Raw genomic sequence first — 13,838 nt, 5'->3', positions numbered from 1 at the left:
GATTTTAGGTTGAATAACGCAATACCAATTCATTAAATCCTGAATTGATTTTTAAATATAAATGTATTTTGCCAGAAACTTCAGAATCTCAGGTTAAAGCTTTCATTTCAACAACCACCAAACAGCTAAAACAGTAAATGAGAGCAGGTAAACGGATTCCACAAAGACGTAAAGACAAAATGCAGACCCGACGCATCAGAATCAGTGAGATGTTTCTCACCCAATGACACGCCGTCGGGGCTGAAAGCCGACATCTCACAGATTCTGATGCTGCAGGTTTTGTCACTCTCCAGCCAAAATTAACTGAGCTAGCAGCAAAAGAAGATCAAAAATAAGCTTCACATTTGATAAACATCGTCATGAATTCCCTCTTACTTGTGCTTGTGCTTACTTGTGTACTTCAAGAATAGTTTCCCATCTCAAATCTCTATTTTCTGCATTATTTGCTTGCTTGTTATGCACCAGTCTACTGTTGTTTACAGTGCTTTCAGCCACTGTTTTTTTTTTTTTTTTAATTACTGGCAAAAAGAAAAGCTCATTTCTACTGTTCAATACCGAAAACATTTAAAGTGTGTGTGTGTGTGTGTGTGTGTGTAATACGAATCACCCACTCCCAATGGAAAATGAACCATTAAGGATGACTATTCAGTATACAAAGTCCACTAGTCCTGCTAACCATGAGAAAACTGTAATTATGAGACTTTTTGACATTTTTAAAAACACAGCTTAAAATAAGGAAGTGTTTTAAAAAGAGGAAAAAAAGAGGAAAATTTCCATAAGGAGATAATATTTATCATAGTCTTTGATTTAGGTCAAATAGTCTGTTGTTGTACTTTATATTTATTCTGTTGTATTTTTTAAAATATTTTATTTTAAAAATTATATTACAAAAAAACATTTAAGGATATTTGCAAAGTTTTGTATAGTTTAGTCAGTGTGAGTCTTGTGAATTTAGTTAAATCTTTTTAACATCCCATCAGGTGATTGGCGGGCCAATAGGGAATCAGGTGGGGCCTAAAGGTGAGCCTGGCTTACCTGGAACACCTGGACTCAAAGGAGACAGAGGAGTACAAGGTGAGCTGAAAACACACAGGCACATAACAAGCATAGTTATTATTTGCATTCAAATTAGTTTTAAAGCTAGTTTATACTGGGTACCAAATTTAAGTTCAAAAACAGACATTATAGATGAGATGGTGCAACCTAAATGCACTGGTGTAGGTCTAGAATAACAGATTAAAAATACAATAATACATTTAGGGTAAAGGTTTGAATAATTTTATTAATTTAGGGTTATTGAAAAGGAAATAAAGGGATAGAATTATTAATTATGTAAATTAGTTAATGGCTGTTCTTTGCTTTTGGCTTTTGGCTGGACAAGACCATTTTTTGAGATTTATTTTTTGATTATCTTTTGGAAAATCAAAAAAACAAATAACACTGAAACGTCAACCTCCTTTCTCCAGGTTTCACAGGACCTCCAGGAGAACCAGGACTCCCAGGAACCGGTAGTGGGGGTTTTCCTGGACCTCAAGGTTTCCCAGGAGAGAGAGGTCAGAAGGGAGAGACAGGCCCTCCAGGAATCTTTCTGCCAGGCCCCCCAGGTCGTGCAGGGTCTCCTGGACCCCCTGGTCCGCCAGGGCCCCGTGGATTTCCAGGCACTTCCTCAGGTCAAACCTGCATACCAGGACTTCCTGGGGTTCCTGGTGCACAAGGAGAAAGAGGTTTCCCTGGAGAGATAGGACAGAAAGGTGGGAAAATGTCTAAGATAGAATCAAAATAAATAACAGATTGCTGAAATATCACCAAATCTCCCCCAAAAAGTGCATAAGACGGTCTCCCCCTGCAGCCTTTTGCAGATAAAAGTGACATTAATGATCTGATTGTGTTTTTAGGTGAGAAAGGTGAAACCTGTGTGAACTGCGTAGGAAGCGTCAGTCCCATCCCTGGACCTCAAGGACCTCCAGGACCGCCTGGATTTCCTGGTAAGACCCCTTTTGTTTCTGTCAAATGATATTAACAAGCTTTCCTGAATCCACAGTAGCAGATTAAAATTGCTTAGTGGTCCTTCAGTAGTGACATTAAATGTGACAATAAAGACACTGAAGTTTAGTACACCTCAGGACAGACGTATTTATGGTCCTTCTCTTTTTCTTCATCAGGACCTCAAGGCGCCCAAGGTTTCAAGGGAGACAGAGGTTTTCCAGGAACACCTGGCTCTATTGGCCCCAGCGTGAGTATATCTTACTTTTTCTTTCCAAAAGTGTTAATTATCATTGTGGAACTGATATAATTAATGTGTTGCTTACAATTTCTTTCATCAGAAAAATAAGATTTCTTAATGAATTCCATTATTTCTTTGGTATTCTTTGATTTAATTTAATTTAATTTAATATCTCTGTTTGACTTCCCTGTCCCTGGCTCTTGCTTCTTTCCCAAAAAATTGATTCTGTTCATCTGGACGTAGCGTTTTAAGTTTTTCCCACTGAAAAGGCTACGTCAGGGTGAACAGAATCAATTTTGGGGATTTCCTTACCTGGATGATTGAGCATGCATCAAGACATCTTGCTTCTTTCCTTTTCAGGGTCCTCCTGGTCCTCAAGGTCCTCCCGGCCTCAATGGAGAGAAGGGAGATCCAGGTGATCCCATCAGAGTTAATGGTTTGAGGGGAGAGAAGGGTGACACTGGCTTCCCTGGACCACCTGGTCTGCCCGGTCTGGAAGGGACGCCTGGTCGTGACGGAGCCCCTGGGCCTCCTGGGCCTAAAGGAGCTCCTGTGAGTGACTTCCACTCAGTCTGTTTATTATTTATCTGAATTAACCCAAACCCCTCTAACCCCAACTAATGTATTTGCAACCGTGACAGGGCTCGTTGTTGGTGAAAGGAGAACGAGGCCTCCCCGGTGAGCCAGGTTTCCCCGGTAATCCAGGAGACAGGGGTCCCCCTGGTCTTCCTGGGTTTGGAAATCCAGGACCTCGTGGAGAGAAAGGTATCCAGGGTGTCTCAGGAAGACCGGGATCTGCTGGTGCACCAGGTAAAAAGAATCATTTTACATTTATCCTTATATATATAGATAGATATTCAATGAGAGCCATTGTGATGAAATACAAGTTAGTCATTCATGATAAAATAAACAAAATCACCTGATGTGTTGTACTGTAGCATATCCAGGGAGCGATTATTATAGGCCCTCAAAGTTCATGTAAATAGATTTTGAGTCTAAATTGTGTTCTTGGTACATTTTTGGGACATTTCCAGGTTTTTCATTTTAATGTCTACGTGTGTAGTAGCAGAAACAGCCCCCCCCCCCCCCTTCTGATAATTCCCCAAAGAAAACTTCAAATGTACATTTTACTCCAAAAGTACATCTACTCCCAGCGCAGATCCATCTATGCGAGGTCGTTTGTAACTACATGATGTAGTACTTGCTGGACAAATCTTTGTTGGCGAGAACACTTGCAAAATGTTTCTTGGCGTTGGTCACCGGGTTTGCACACATCTCAGGTCCACCCTCTTTACAGAAACGCATTACAAATCCTTTAGCTCTCTTGGCTGCCACTTGGTAACGTGAACCGTCGGCTCCTTCCACAGAGTTGAAGGAGCTTGGAACGAAAAGCATCTGGACGCTTTTCTTTCCAAGCTCCTTAGACTACGATGACCTGGATGACTGAGAACCTTCACAGACTTTCTATAGGACTGAGTTTTAGAGACTAGCTAGGTCACTTAGTGACCTTAATGTGCTTCTTCTTTAGCCACCACTTTGTTGCCTTGTGAGTAGGTTTTGGTCACTCTCACGCTGGAAGACGCATCTTTAGTTTAGTGACAGAGGGAAAGACTTTCTCGTACAAGTTCATGGCCCAGTCCATTGGTCTCTCAGTGCAGCGAAGTCGTTCTGTGCCCTTAGCAGAAAAACAGCTCTAGCACTGTCAGACATAGTGGCTCAAGTTGATGCCAAATATTTTGATTTTGGGTTCATCTGACCACAGCACTTTCTTCCAAGCCTTCTCTGACTCATTTAGATGTTCACTGGCAAACCTAAGACGGGCCTGTACATCTAAGACCTTGTGGGTCTCCCTGCTCAAGAATTTCAACCCATTACAGCATAGTGTGTTACCCGTGGTCCCAACTGCCTTCTGACTATTAACATGCTCCTCCTGTCCTGTAATCAATCACCTTTCTTACAATAATCCTTACCCCTTGTGTTGAGCTCCAGACTGAGATTGATTTCCTCCATTTCCACATAATCACCAACAATTAATATAACACTGAAACTTTAGCCCATTCGTCCTTTGATGGTCGTTTCGTCTTGCCCATGGTGATGGAAAGGTCAGAATAGAAAATTTCGATTCTGTAGACAGGTGCGCTTTATACACATAATAAGCTCAGATCAGATGTTATTATTGACCGTAATCTGTGTGCACATGGGCACACACCCAACCATAGGAGCCAGAATTCTGTTTGACTTCTACGAGGATCAAATACTTATCTCCCCCACTGTACCTTACCTTCTTAGACCAGTGCTGTGTCTCACAACACAGCAAAGTATATTATGTGTTGATCTAATTTATATTTTCACATTCTTTATCTCTGAGGTTCTATCTATCATTTTTAAAACCCAGTATATTGTCAAGCTATAGCCTGAGTTGGAATGTACTGACAAGTTCATTGCATCAAAACTTTTTTTTTCCACATCTTGCACAAAATCTCCTACAGAGGTGTTGATACTGAACTTTGAAAATGATTTTACGTAAGTTAACATAAGGAAAGCATTGCAAAATAGAACGGACACTGATTTTTCCCACAGGCTATTTGACATCCATTTCATGTCCAATTTTCCTGCTGTCTGCTCACTGAAAGCATCCAACCTTTTATCTTTGCATTTTGTCATCATGAAGGAACTAAGGGTGAACCTGGTCAGACAACGACAGAGAAAGGGGCCAAAGGAGAAAGAGGTCGGGATGGCGAGCCTGGGCAGCCTGGTTCACCAGGTACACGAGTCACTATTTTGTCGTAAAATAACATACTTTCCATTTACGGTATCTAAAGTAACATACATGCTGCCCGATTGCCTAATTTGGTCTTTTCCCTTTGTCAGGTGTACCAGGTCAGCCTGGACAGCCTGGTTTTCCTGGTTTACCGGGAGCGAAGGGTGAACCCGGAATCCCAGGCATTGGACTGCCAGGACCTCCAGGACCAAAAGGCAAAGATAGCAATAAACAGTTCTCTATCTGTCTTTCTTTGCTCTTTCTACCTCTGTTTTTTTGTCTTCCTTTGTCCACTCCTATTTACATTGCCTTCTCTTTAACAACTTTAACAACGTCCTTACATACCCCACTCTCTGCTTTTTGTATCATTGTTACCTTCTTCATCTCACACTCACTTCTTTCCTCCTCCAGGATTCCCAGGTGTTGCCGGGCAGCCAGGAGCCCCTGGAGGACCAGGAAGACCAGGAATAGATGGACGTCCCGGTGACCCGGGATTTCCTGGACCAAAGGTGCGTGTACATATATATTTTAATATATTTAATAGATAATTGTGAATACCAATTTTACTAACATTATTTAACTGTAGAAGGTTAAAATAACAAGGCTAAAATAATTCTTACAATTAGAAAATGACTTATATGATTATGTTTTCTTATATTAAGCAATTTTCTCTAGGCAACACATTTCCCCATGAACCTTTAGAACCTGAAAGAAAATTCAACTGAACACATTTTTGTGATGACTATAGCTCATTTCTTATTAATAGCTTTCATTAAATGCCTCTTGTTCTGTCCTAAACTGTACTGTTTGTCCCTCCCTTTGTGCCTGACATTCTTTTTGGTTATGTATGTGACAGGGTGAACCTGGTGTTGGACGTCCTGGTCCTCCTGGTTTAGTAGGAGCACCAGGACCTAAAGGTTCCACTGGACCTAAGGGAGATCCCGGTTTCCCTGGTAGCCCTGGTTTGTCAGGACGGCCTGGAGCTGATGGAGTTCCAGGATTCAAAGGTACTCTTTCAATTGTGTGATTATTTTAGAACAAAATGACGCCAAGCCAGAACTTTGAGCCGACACATTATCCTCTGCCTGTGCAGGTGAGCCTGGTACACCTGGTACACCTGGACCTCGTGGCCCCCCTGGAACCCCCTCTTATGGCGGAACAGGCCCACCGGGTCTCCCAGGACCTCAAGGCCCGATGGGACCACCAGGTAAGTCACATAAGGTTTGACTGTAAAGAGAAAACTCAGCATTACAGAATATCCATACTGCCGTCTAATGGTGTCTTGGTCGAGGGGGCGGCAGTTTAAGCTGTTAGACATAATCTGATCTATATGGCTCTGTCTCTGGGCTCTCCTGCTAGTAGGATATGCAGGAGACACCTCACCCAGGTGGCTTTTAGTAGTTATCCCAGGCAGATGCCAAGAGCGGGAACATTGCTCAACCCTATTTCTATAATTTGGCTACTTCATTTTCAGGCTCAGCTCTGTAAACCGGACGTCACATTGGTCTATCTGTCAGTCTTTAGCTCAGAGTTTCCTCCACTCTTGAACATAACCCAGAATTCTTAAACCCCTTTACTTGGAGCAGTAACTCACTGCCAGCCAGAAGTAAGGAGTCTACTGTACAGCTGAGGTTCTACATGGCCTCAGACTTGAAAACAATAATTTTCATCCTAGCCACTATATTTGGCTACAAATCACTCTGGTGCAAGATGGAGTTCACTGATTGGTGGTGTTTCTGAAGCCACAGAATCGGAAACACTCTGCTCATTGGCTGTGCCTAGAGGATCCAACATTCTCCAGTCTGGAGAACGTTGGACTGTAAGTCTGACTTACAATATGACCCAAACCCTGACTATTAGAACAAAGGGACTGACTAGCTTGTAACACTGGGCCCCAATACTTTATTTTTCCAAAATGCTTCCCACAGGACACGGTTAGGGGTGTGGTCATATACCCAAAAGCACACATAGAGCAAACTCTATGTATATAAACCCTGGAGCTGAACCACTCCTTCCTACTTTGCCAATCCAGAAGCACTGTTTCCAATATTGCAGAAGTGGGAACCAGGACAACCCCTCAAAATCTTGACCGCCCAGGGGAGTGGAGAGTAAAAATGTTTGCCTTCAAATTATTGTTAACCTGACAGTTCAAATGTTGTTCCTAAAGAAAAAGAGGACAGTCATAATAATCATCTTTACAGGGCTGCCAGGATCAGATGGCCCAAAAGGAGACCCTGGCCCTCCAGGTCTAGACATCCCAGGCCCACCAGGAGACCCAGGAGCTCCAGGTTTTCAAGGTCCTCCAGGTCCAATTGGAACGCCAGGACCACCTGGAGGACCTGGCCGCGATGGTTTGCCTGGCTTGCCAGGTAAGCTGTCACTCTTCTATCATCGAAATATGGCTGTAAATTAATAACATTAGCTATATTGGTATCTTGAAAAGCAACAAAAAGCATTATCTGTCACAAGTTGATAAAGCAAAGGACAAAAAACTGTCATTATGACACTATGCAGTCGATCATTTAGAGCATTTACTAACTACAAAAAGACTGGCTGAATGTCTGCATGACTAAGTATAAAGGCAGCTTATAGGCTAGCTAATTGTTGTTAGCTCACAAAGTTATCAGGAAATCTAAATCTGCCACCAAAAAAGTTAATAAGGTACCAATTAGAAATAGTTGACTAAATGATAATAGACATTTTTATGTGTTTTGTATGTAATTAAATATTTACTTTTTTGGTTTATTGATTATTCTAACTTTGTCTCCTCTGTAATGCCTGCCTGGCTGCAGGTCAGAAAGGAGACATGGGTCCCATTGGACCTCCAGGACCTTCTGGAGGACCGGGAACCCCAGGAGGACCCGGTGCTCCTGGATTTAAAGGTACTGACACACTCCATACTTACCACAAAAATCATGTATGATAACACTTATTGTTATAAATTGACATATGCAGCACGCATTCAGCATGCATCATCAGTACAGCATCATCAAAATATATCCAGAATGATAATTTTTCCTACAGCAAAAAATCTCTTTAAAACCCTGGGATCTGGTTGCATAAGCTATGAGAAATAATATAACAGCTACTCATGAAACAACCTGCCTGATGCATCTCCGTAGGTGATCCAGGATTTCCAGGTAGAGACGGTGCACCAGGTACTCCTGGTACTAAAGGAGAGAGGGGAGACATGGGCCTCCAGGGACCGCCAGGACCCAGTGATCCATCGCAGCTCTTAAAGGGACAAAAAGGAGATCCTGGACCTTCAGGTAGAGATGAAAACATTTTCATTGCCCTCAAATAGTAAAAGGATTGCCTTTAATCTTACATATCGGTTTTCTACAGGTGGAACAGGTTTTCCAGGTCCAAAAGGTGCTACTGGTCTCCCTGGTGACCCTGGGCTTCCAGGAACAGACGGCAGTCCTGGCCGCCCTGGACCTCCAGGTATGAATTCACCCCTAATGCATACATACTAAGTACATACATAAATACAGACAGAAACAGATTTTTAACATGCTATTTAATTTTTTTGCAGGTCCTAAAGGAGATCCTGGTCGCCAAGGAGGTCCAGGTATTCCTGGGTCTCCAGGACCTAAAGGCCAAATGGGAGACATGGGAATCCCAGGTGCTTTTTATCAAAACTTATTGCTGTATGTGTTAGTAATTAAAGGCCAGGGTTGTGTGTCGAAATATGCCTATACAAATTAATATCCTTCAGGTCTACACCTTGTTTATTAAATGTTGTAACTTGCTATAGAGCAAGGGACTTAAACCGGCATTGTTTCTAATTGCCAGCAGGAGATGACTTGTTTGGCAGCTGAGTTTAATTTAATTGAAGTCTTAATAAAATGTGCTTGCTTATCACTTGATTTAATAACTCAGTAAATATTTCCTAGTAAATTTATAATTAAAACAATTTTTTGATATATCATGATGATCATTTTTATTTGATTTTTTTAACTATCATTTCATGTAGAGGACATAAATGTAAAATAATGAAACGGGGTATTTTTTTTTTTTTTACAGTGTTTACATAGTGTCCTTGTATTATTAGTCCCTCTTTCATATACTCTGGCTTTCAAAGCAAGATGGTGGTGCCCAAAGTTCTGAAAACCTATATTGGTTGCCCACAAACCAATGATGCACTGGTGTGTTGGTTAGTCTTACTAAGGAAGAGAATACCTGATTCTGTATCTTAATGACATTCTTTTTTTTAAACATTTGTTAAACTTCATTTGCAACTTATTCCTTTAATGAACACACAGGACCACCAGGGCAGAAAGGTGTACCAGGCGTGTCGGGTATACCAGGATCCCCAGGACAGCCAGGATCACCTGGTTACCAAGGACCCAAAGGTGAGCCAGGTTCTGCTGGCGTCGGACCGCCTGGACTAACCGGACAAAAGGTGCATAATCCAGCCACTCAGATTTCCTGGTAAAAATTGCAAATATTATTATAAATAATATTTTGGTGCACATTAAAAGTTTGTGTTACATCCTTTGTAGGGTGATCCAGGCCTGCCAGGGTACCCAGGAAATCCAGGACTAAAAGGAAACCCAGGATTACCAGGTCCCCAAGGTGTGACAGGAAGACCAGGTGACAAAGGTGACCCCGGACTCCCAGGATTCCAAGGTAGGTCTGACCATAACAGATGTAGAAAAGAATTCTTTTCTACATCTGTAGAAATTATTCTTAAGAATAAAAAGCTGAAATAAGTTACTGATATTAAACTGCAAATGCAGCATTTCAGCATTAGCAAGATTATAGAACTTGACTGCATGCTGAAGTGTCAAACCCTAACCCTACTTTAAGTAAATGCAAGTATTTGGAAAAAATGTACTTCTAAAAGTACTTTTATTGCACCATGTTCATTCACTCATGAGCTTCTGTAACATGAATCAAATGGCTGAATTCGTAAACAAATATATATGAATTTTCTCCCCAGATGGTATAATCTTTTTTTCCTTTTGTTTGTTTGTTTGTTCTTTTGTTAGCTTTTTTTTTTTACGGTCCTACCTTTGTAACTTCACATTTAAATGGAAAAAATAAATAAATATTAAGTATAAAGTTTAAAAAAAAAGGCTGAATTGCCACCTCAGCATGCAGTCGAGTTCTATAGAGTCTTGCTGATGAACTACTAATTCTATTCAGGTGTGTTGCAGCAGGGACACATGGAAAAGTTTCAGGACACCGGCCCTCGAGGACTGGAGTTCGAGAACCCGGCAGTATTTTATCTATTAAAGATACAATTACAATTTTTTTTAAGACAATAAGAAAAAACAGCATGAAATAAAAACACAATTAATGGTTCTGGCTGGTAAATCTGGAGAGGGTGAGTTTTTGCCTTCACTGGACCAAAGAAAAGGGAAAAAAGGAGTCGACTTTGAGAATTCAAGGAATTAGAGAAGGAGTCTGTCACGTTACCATTTCAAGCATTTAGAAAAATCATGCCTTGGATGAAAGACTTTGGTCAGTCACATGTATTTTATATCAGAGTGAAGAAGGAATTTTATTGTGATAATCTGTTACTAATATTACCTTTATTTTACTAGGAATTCCCTTTGAGATGGCAGTCTCTTTTACAAGTGAGACCTGACCAATATAGTAGCCACACAACTCAAAATATCTCAAAAATGCCACAATTATTCCATGTTCAAGGTGTATATTAAAAAATGCTTTATCGACCTGCCAGATCTCTCTGTACATCAAAAAGCAACCAGTTAGAGGAGCGTAGCTGGTTGCTTTGGTTACTAGAACAGCAGTAAAAGGACGGTTTACCTAGAAAATATACCTGTGCTGTGTTCTTTGAGTGAAACGATAAAGAATGAAATGATGTAAAATGATAAGAAGGTCAGCATCTATGTTCAGATTTCATTGTTGATTGCTGATCTCTGTCAATCATGATCAGTTTTTGTGTTAATGGGACTTCTTTTCATTGAAGCAAAGCTAGGGTCGATCTTCTCTTTCTACTCTCTTGTCAGGTCCTCCTGGTATCCCCGGTCCTAAGGGTGTTGACGGTGTGCCCGGTACCCCAGGTAGCTCAGGAGCTCCAGGTAGACCAGGAGGGCCTGGTCCACAAGGACCGTCTGGTCTACCAGGAGAGAAAGGTCAGGCAGGTCGCGATGGGATTCCAGGACCAGCTGGAGTCAAAGGAGAACCAGGTGAGTCACAGGGGGTCTACAGAAACTGTAATTTTGCGGTACATTCAAAATTTATTTCCTTTGTGTTACTCAAAAATAAATACTTTCATTACTTTTCCCTCCAGGAATTCCAGGTTACGGTGGTCCGGGTCCTGCTGGAAGTCCAGGACTGCCAGGTGAATTACCACCACCTGTAGTGCATATATATTCATACCTGTGTATTCTTTATTGATTTTTTGCTGGTTTTGCAGGTTAGTTACATTTATTTTCTCAGCATTCTCTAATTTGTCTCTCTGTGTGCTAAGGTATCAAGGGAGACACAGGTCCTCCTGGTGTACCCGGCAGCCCTGGTTTTCCTGGCCCTAAAGGAGACCCAGGCTCACCTGGTGGCCCTGGTGAAAACGGTGCCCCTGGCTTTCCTGGGCCTGCTGGGCTGTCTCTGCCAGGCCCTAAAGGTGCCACAGGACCCCCTGGATTACCTGGAAGAGCAGGTAAGGCACTTGCACAGTATTTATCACCACATTTAGTACTAGAATTTGCTGCCTGGTTTTCAGATGATTATTGTATTAATAATAACTATACTGTGCAATCAGTGACCAGAGACAGGATTCTTCCGTTCTTACCCATAAACATAATGTTAACTTTGAAAAATCAGCCTCCCTGCATTTAACTGCATCACAAGACTTGCAGGAAAATGGCTGTACAACCAATTGCCCCATAGGCATCATACAGATTACTTGGTTCTTTGGATATCTCTGCTGAATGATGCTCCACTTCACTGTAAAATTTTAGATTTAAAGGTAAGCCGTGAAGAACCACTAACCCAATCCTGTAGGTAACCACAGAAAACCAGACAGCAAATGGCAGAATCTCCACTTTAAACGTGAACGCTTCCATCTCCTTGATTTGCATGGGAGATTGTTGCACCAATCAAACAGCCGGTATGAGAACCAACACACCTGTCCGATTATTGTCAACACCACCCTGGTCTCATGAGTAAATGTTAGTGTTCTCCTCCTTCACCTCATCACACACCAATCACTGTTTGCCTCTGGGGTTATGACTACGTCCCGAAAAGTGCATGTGTTTATGCCACATTGTTGTGTCTTCATCATCATCCAAAAATGTTTTTATTCACAAAACAATACGCCCTCATGTCTCCTCACCCCCTTGCCCTCTTCTCTTGGTCTGGTCATTGGCAAAGCTGTAATCCATTCGTCTCTCAACAGCACTGAATCGTGGGTATTTGTGTGTTTGTGAACCATTCTGAAGAAAAGAGAACTTCAAACAAGTGAAGCAGACACAAACCAAAATCTCTGATTCAGTCAAAAATCTGTCATTAAAGATGTTTCGATGACGACAGAAATACTGCTGCTGTAGTAATTCATTTACCCTGTTAGCATAAAGAGCAAAACTCTTCAATTCTGGATAAGAGCTGTCGTTGGTTTGTGTCTGGCTTTGCTGCCATACTTTGGTTTTGTCTCACCAATCAGCCATCTGCATGGACACTGTTCGTCCCGACAAAAGCACACATGCGTGTGTGTGTTTTTACACACTGAGAACAAGTCTCGTACAGTGCTGGAAAGAGTAGACTCTCCTGACAAACCCTTTCAGAAAAACATCCCTGTTTAAAACTATTTCTTCTTCTTTTTTTAAAGATACTTTTTGGTTTAAAAATTATTCTCAAATTCATGGAAGCATCTGTAATAACAGGCAACCGAAACAAATTTGTAGCACTGTGATCTTTCTTTATGTAAAAAAAAGATGAAAGTAGATGTGCAGGTTTTATTTATACTCATCAGCCGCTTTATTAGGTACACCAATTCAACTAATCAGCCGATGGTGGCAACTCAATGCATTTAGCATGTAGACATAGTTGAAAGTTTAAAGTATGCATCAGAATGTGGAAGAAATTTAATTTAAATGACTTTAAATGTGGCATGGTTGTTGGTGCCACACAAGTATTTAAGAAACTGATAATCTTCTGGGGTTTTCCCACACGGCCATCTCCAGGGTTTACTGTTTCACCTGGAAAAGAAAAAATATCACTGGAAATGGTTTGATGTCAAAGGAGGGCCAGGTTGATTTGAGTTGATAGGAAGGAAAAAGTATCTAAATGACCACTTGTTAAAACCAAGGTATGCAGAAGAGCATAACTAAATACACAATAAAAAGAAGACCTTGAAGCAGATGGCCTACAGCAGTAGAAGACCATACTGGGTGACTTCTGTCACATAAGAACAGGAAACCGAGGTTACAGTTCAGCTAGATTCACCAATATTGGATAATAGAAGATCAGAAAAACACTGCTTGGCTCTTGACTCTTGATTTCTGCTGCAGACTTCAGGTGGTAGGGTCAGATTTAAAAAGTACGCAACATGAAAGCATGGATTCATCCTGATTTTATCATCAGGTCAGGCAGCTCTGAAGGCTCAAAGGGGTCCAAACCAGTACTAGCGAGGTGTAACTAATAAGCGGCAGCGAGTGTATATTTACAGGAAATCACCCATTATTTAAAAGCCACATCTTTTGAAAGCAATTGTCAGAACCGACTGCTATCCAGTCCTGCATCAGGCTACATGAAAAGGTTTTTGGGGTTGTCGGGGTGACACAATGTTATTATATGTTACTCCTGTTTCCTGTGGCTTGATCCCACCCGCTTTGGTGTGGCGGGCCCTCTTCGCGTGACAACTCGTGCATCTGTGCGCCACAG

The 13,838-nt window shown here is 41.5% G+C and overlaps 1 protein-coding gene and 1 long non-coding RNA gene across 5 annotated transcripts in view; one reads left to right on the top strand and one right to left on the bottom strand.

The window, feature by feature from the left end:
• col4a5 (collagen, type IV, alpha 5 (Alport syndrome)) overlaps window positions 1-13,838 on the top strand; it is a 71,083-nt gene that overhangs the window by 46,442 nt on the left and 10,803 nt on the right. For all 3 annotated transcript variants that reach the window (XM_005464061.4, XM_005464063.4, XM_005464062.4), the window contains exons 19-39: window positions 981-1,074; window positions 1,467-1,751; window positions 1,896-1,985; window positions 2,163-2,233; window positions 2,585-2,776; window positions 2,866-3,034; window positions 4,896-4,988; window positions 5,096-5,200; window positions 5,397-5,494; window positions 5,842-5,992; window positions 6,079-6,192; window positions 7,187-7,354; window positions 7,778-7,867; window positions 8,108-8,254; window positions 8,331-8,429; window positions 8,521-8,610; window positions 9,251-9,390; window positions 9,491-9,617; window positions 10,967-11,146; window positions 11,251-11,301; window positions 11,431-11,616. In XM_005464061.4, coding sequence (XP_005464118.1) covers window positions 981-1,074; window positions 1,467-1,751; window positions 1,896-1,985; window positions 2,163-2,233; window positions 2,585-2,776; window positions 2,866-3,034; window positions 4,896-4,988; window positions 5,096-5,200; window positions 5,397-5,494; window positions 5,842-5,992; window positions 6,079-6,192; window positions 7,187-7,354; window positions 7,778-7,867; window positions 8,108-8,254; window positions 8,331-8,429; window positions 8,521-8,610; window positions 9,251-9,390; window positions 9,491-9,617; window positions 10,967-11,146; window positions 11,251-11,301; window positions 11,431-11,616 — 2,740 coding nt within the window. The remainder of the gene's footprint in view (window positions 1-980; window positions 1,075-1,466; window positions 1,752-1,895; window positions 1,986-2,162; window positions 2,234-2,584; window positions 2,777-2,865; window positions 3,035-4,895; window positions 4,989-5,095; window positions 5,201-5,396; window positions 5,495-5,841; window positions 5,993-6,078; window positions 6,193-7,186; window positions 7,355-7,777; window positions 7,868-8,107; window positions 8,255-8,330; window positions 8,430-8,520; window positions 8,611-9,250; window positions 9,391-9,490; window positions 9,618-10,966; window positions 11,147-11,250; window positions 11,302-11,430; window positions 11,617-13,838) is intronic.
• Window positions 10,996-13,831, bottom strand: LOC102079177 (uncharacterized). 2 transcript variants are annotated; one of them, XR_267881.3, is made up of 4 exons: window positions 11,949-13,831; window positions 11,509-11,604; window positions 11,239-11,316; window positions 10,996-11,125 (listed from the first exon to the last, which is right to left on the bottom strand). It is a non-coding gene; the product is annotated as an uncharacterized LOC102079177 (long non-coding RNA). The 2 variants fall into 2 exon arrangements; XR_267880.3 differs by lacking the exon at window positions 11,949-13,831 and adding an exon at window positions 11,749-11,942.

The sequence above is a fragment of the Oreochromis niloticus genome, linkage group LG3 (assembly GCF_001858045.2).
Source record: "Oreochromis niloticus isolate F11D_XX linkage group LG3, O_niloticus_UMD_NMBU, whole genome shotgun sequence".
NCBI lineage: Eukaryota > Metazoa > Chordata > Actinopteri > Cichliformes > Cichlidae > Oreochromis > Oreochromis niloticus.
This window is presented reverse-complemented; position numbering and strand designations above follow the sequence as displayed.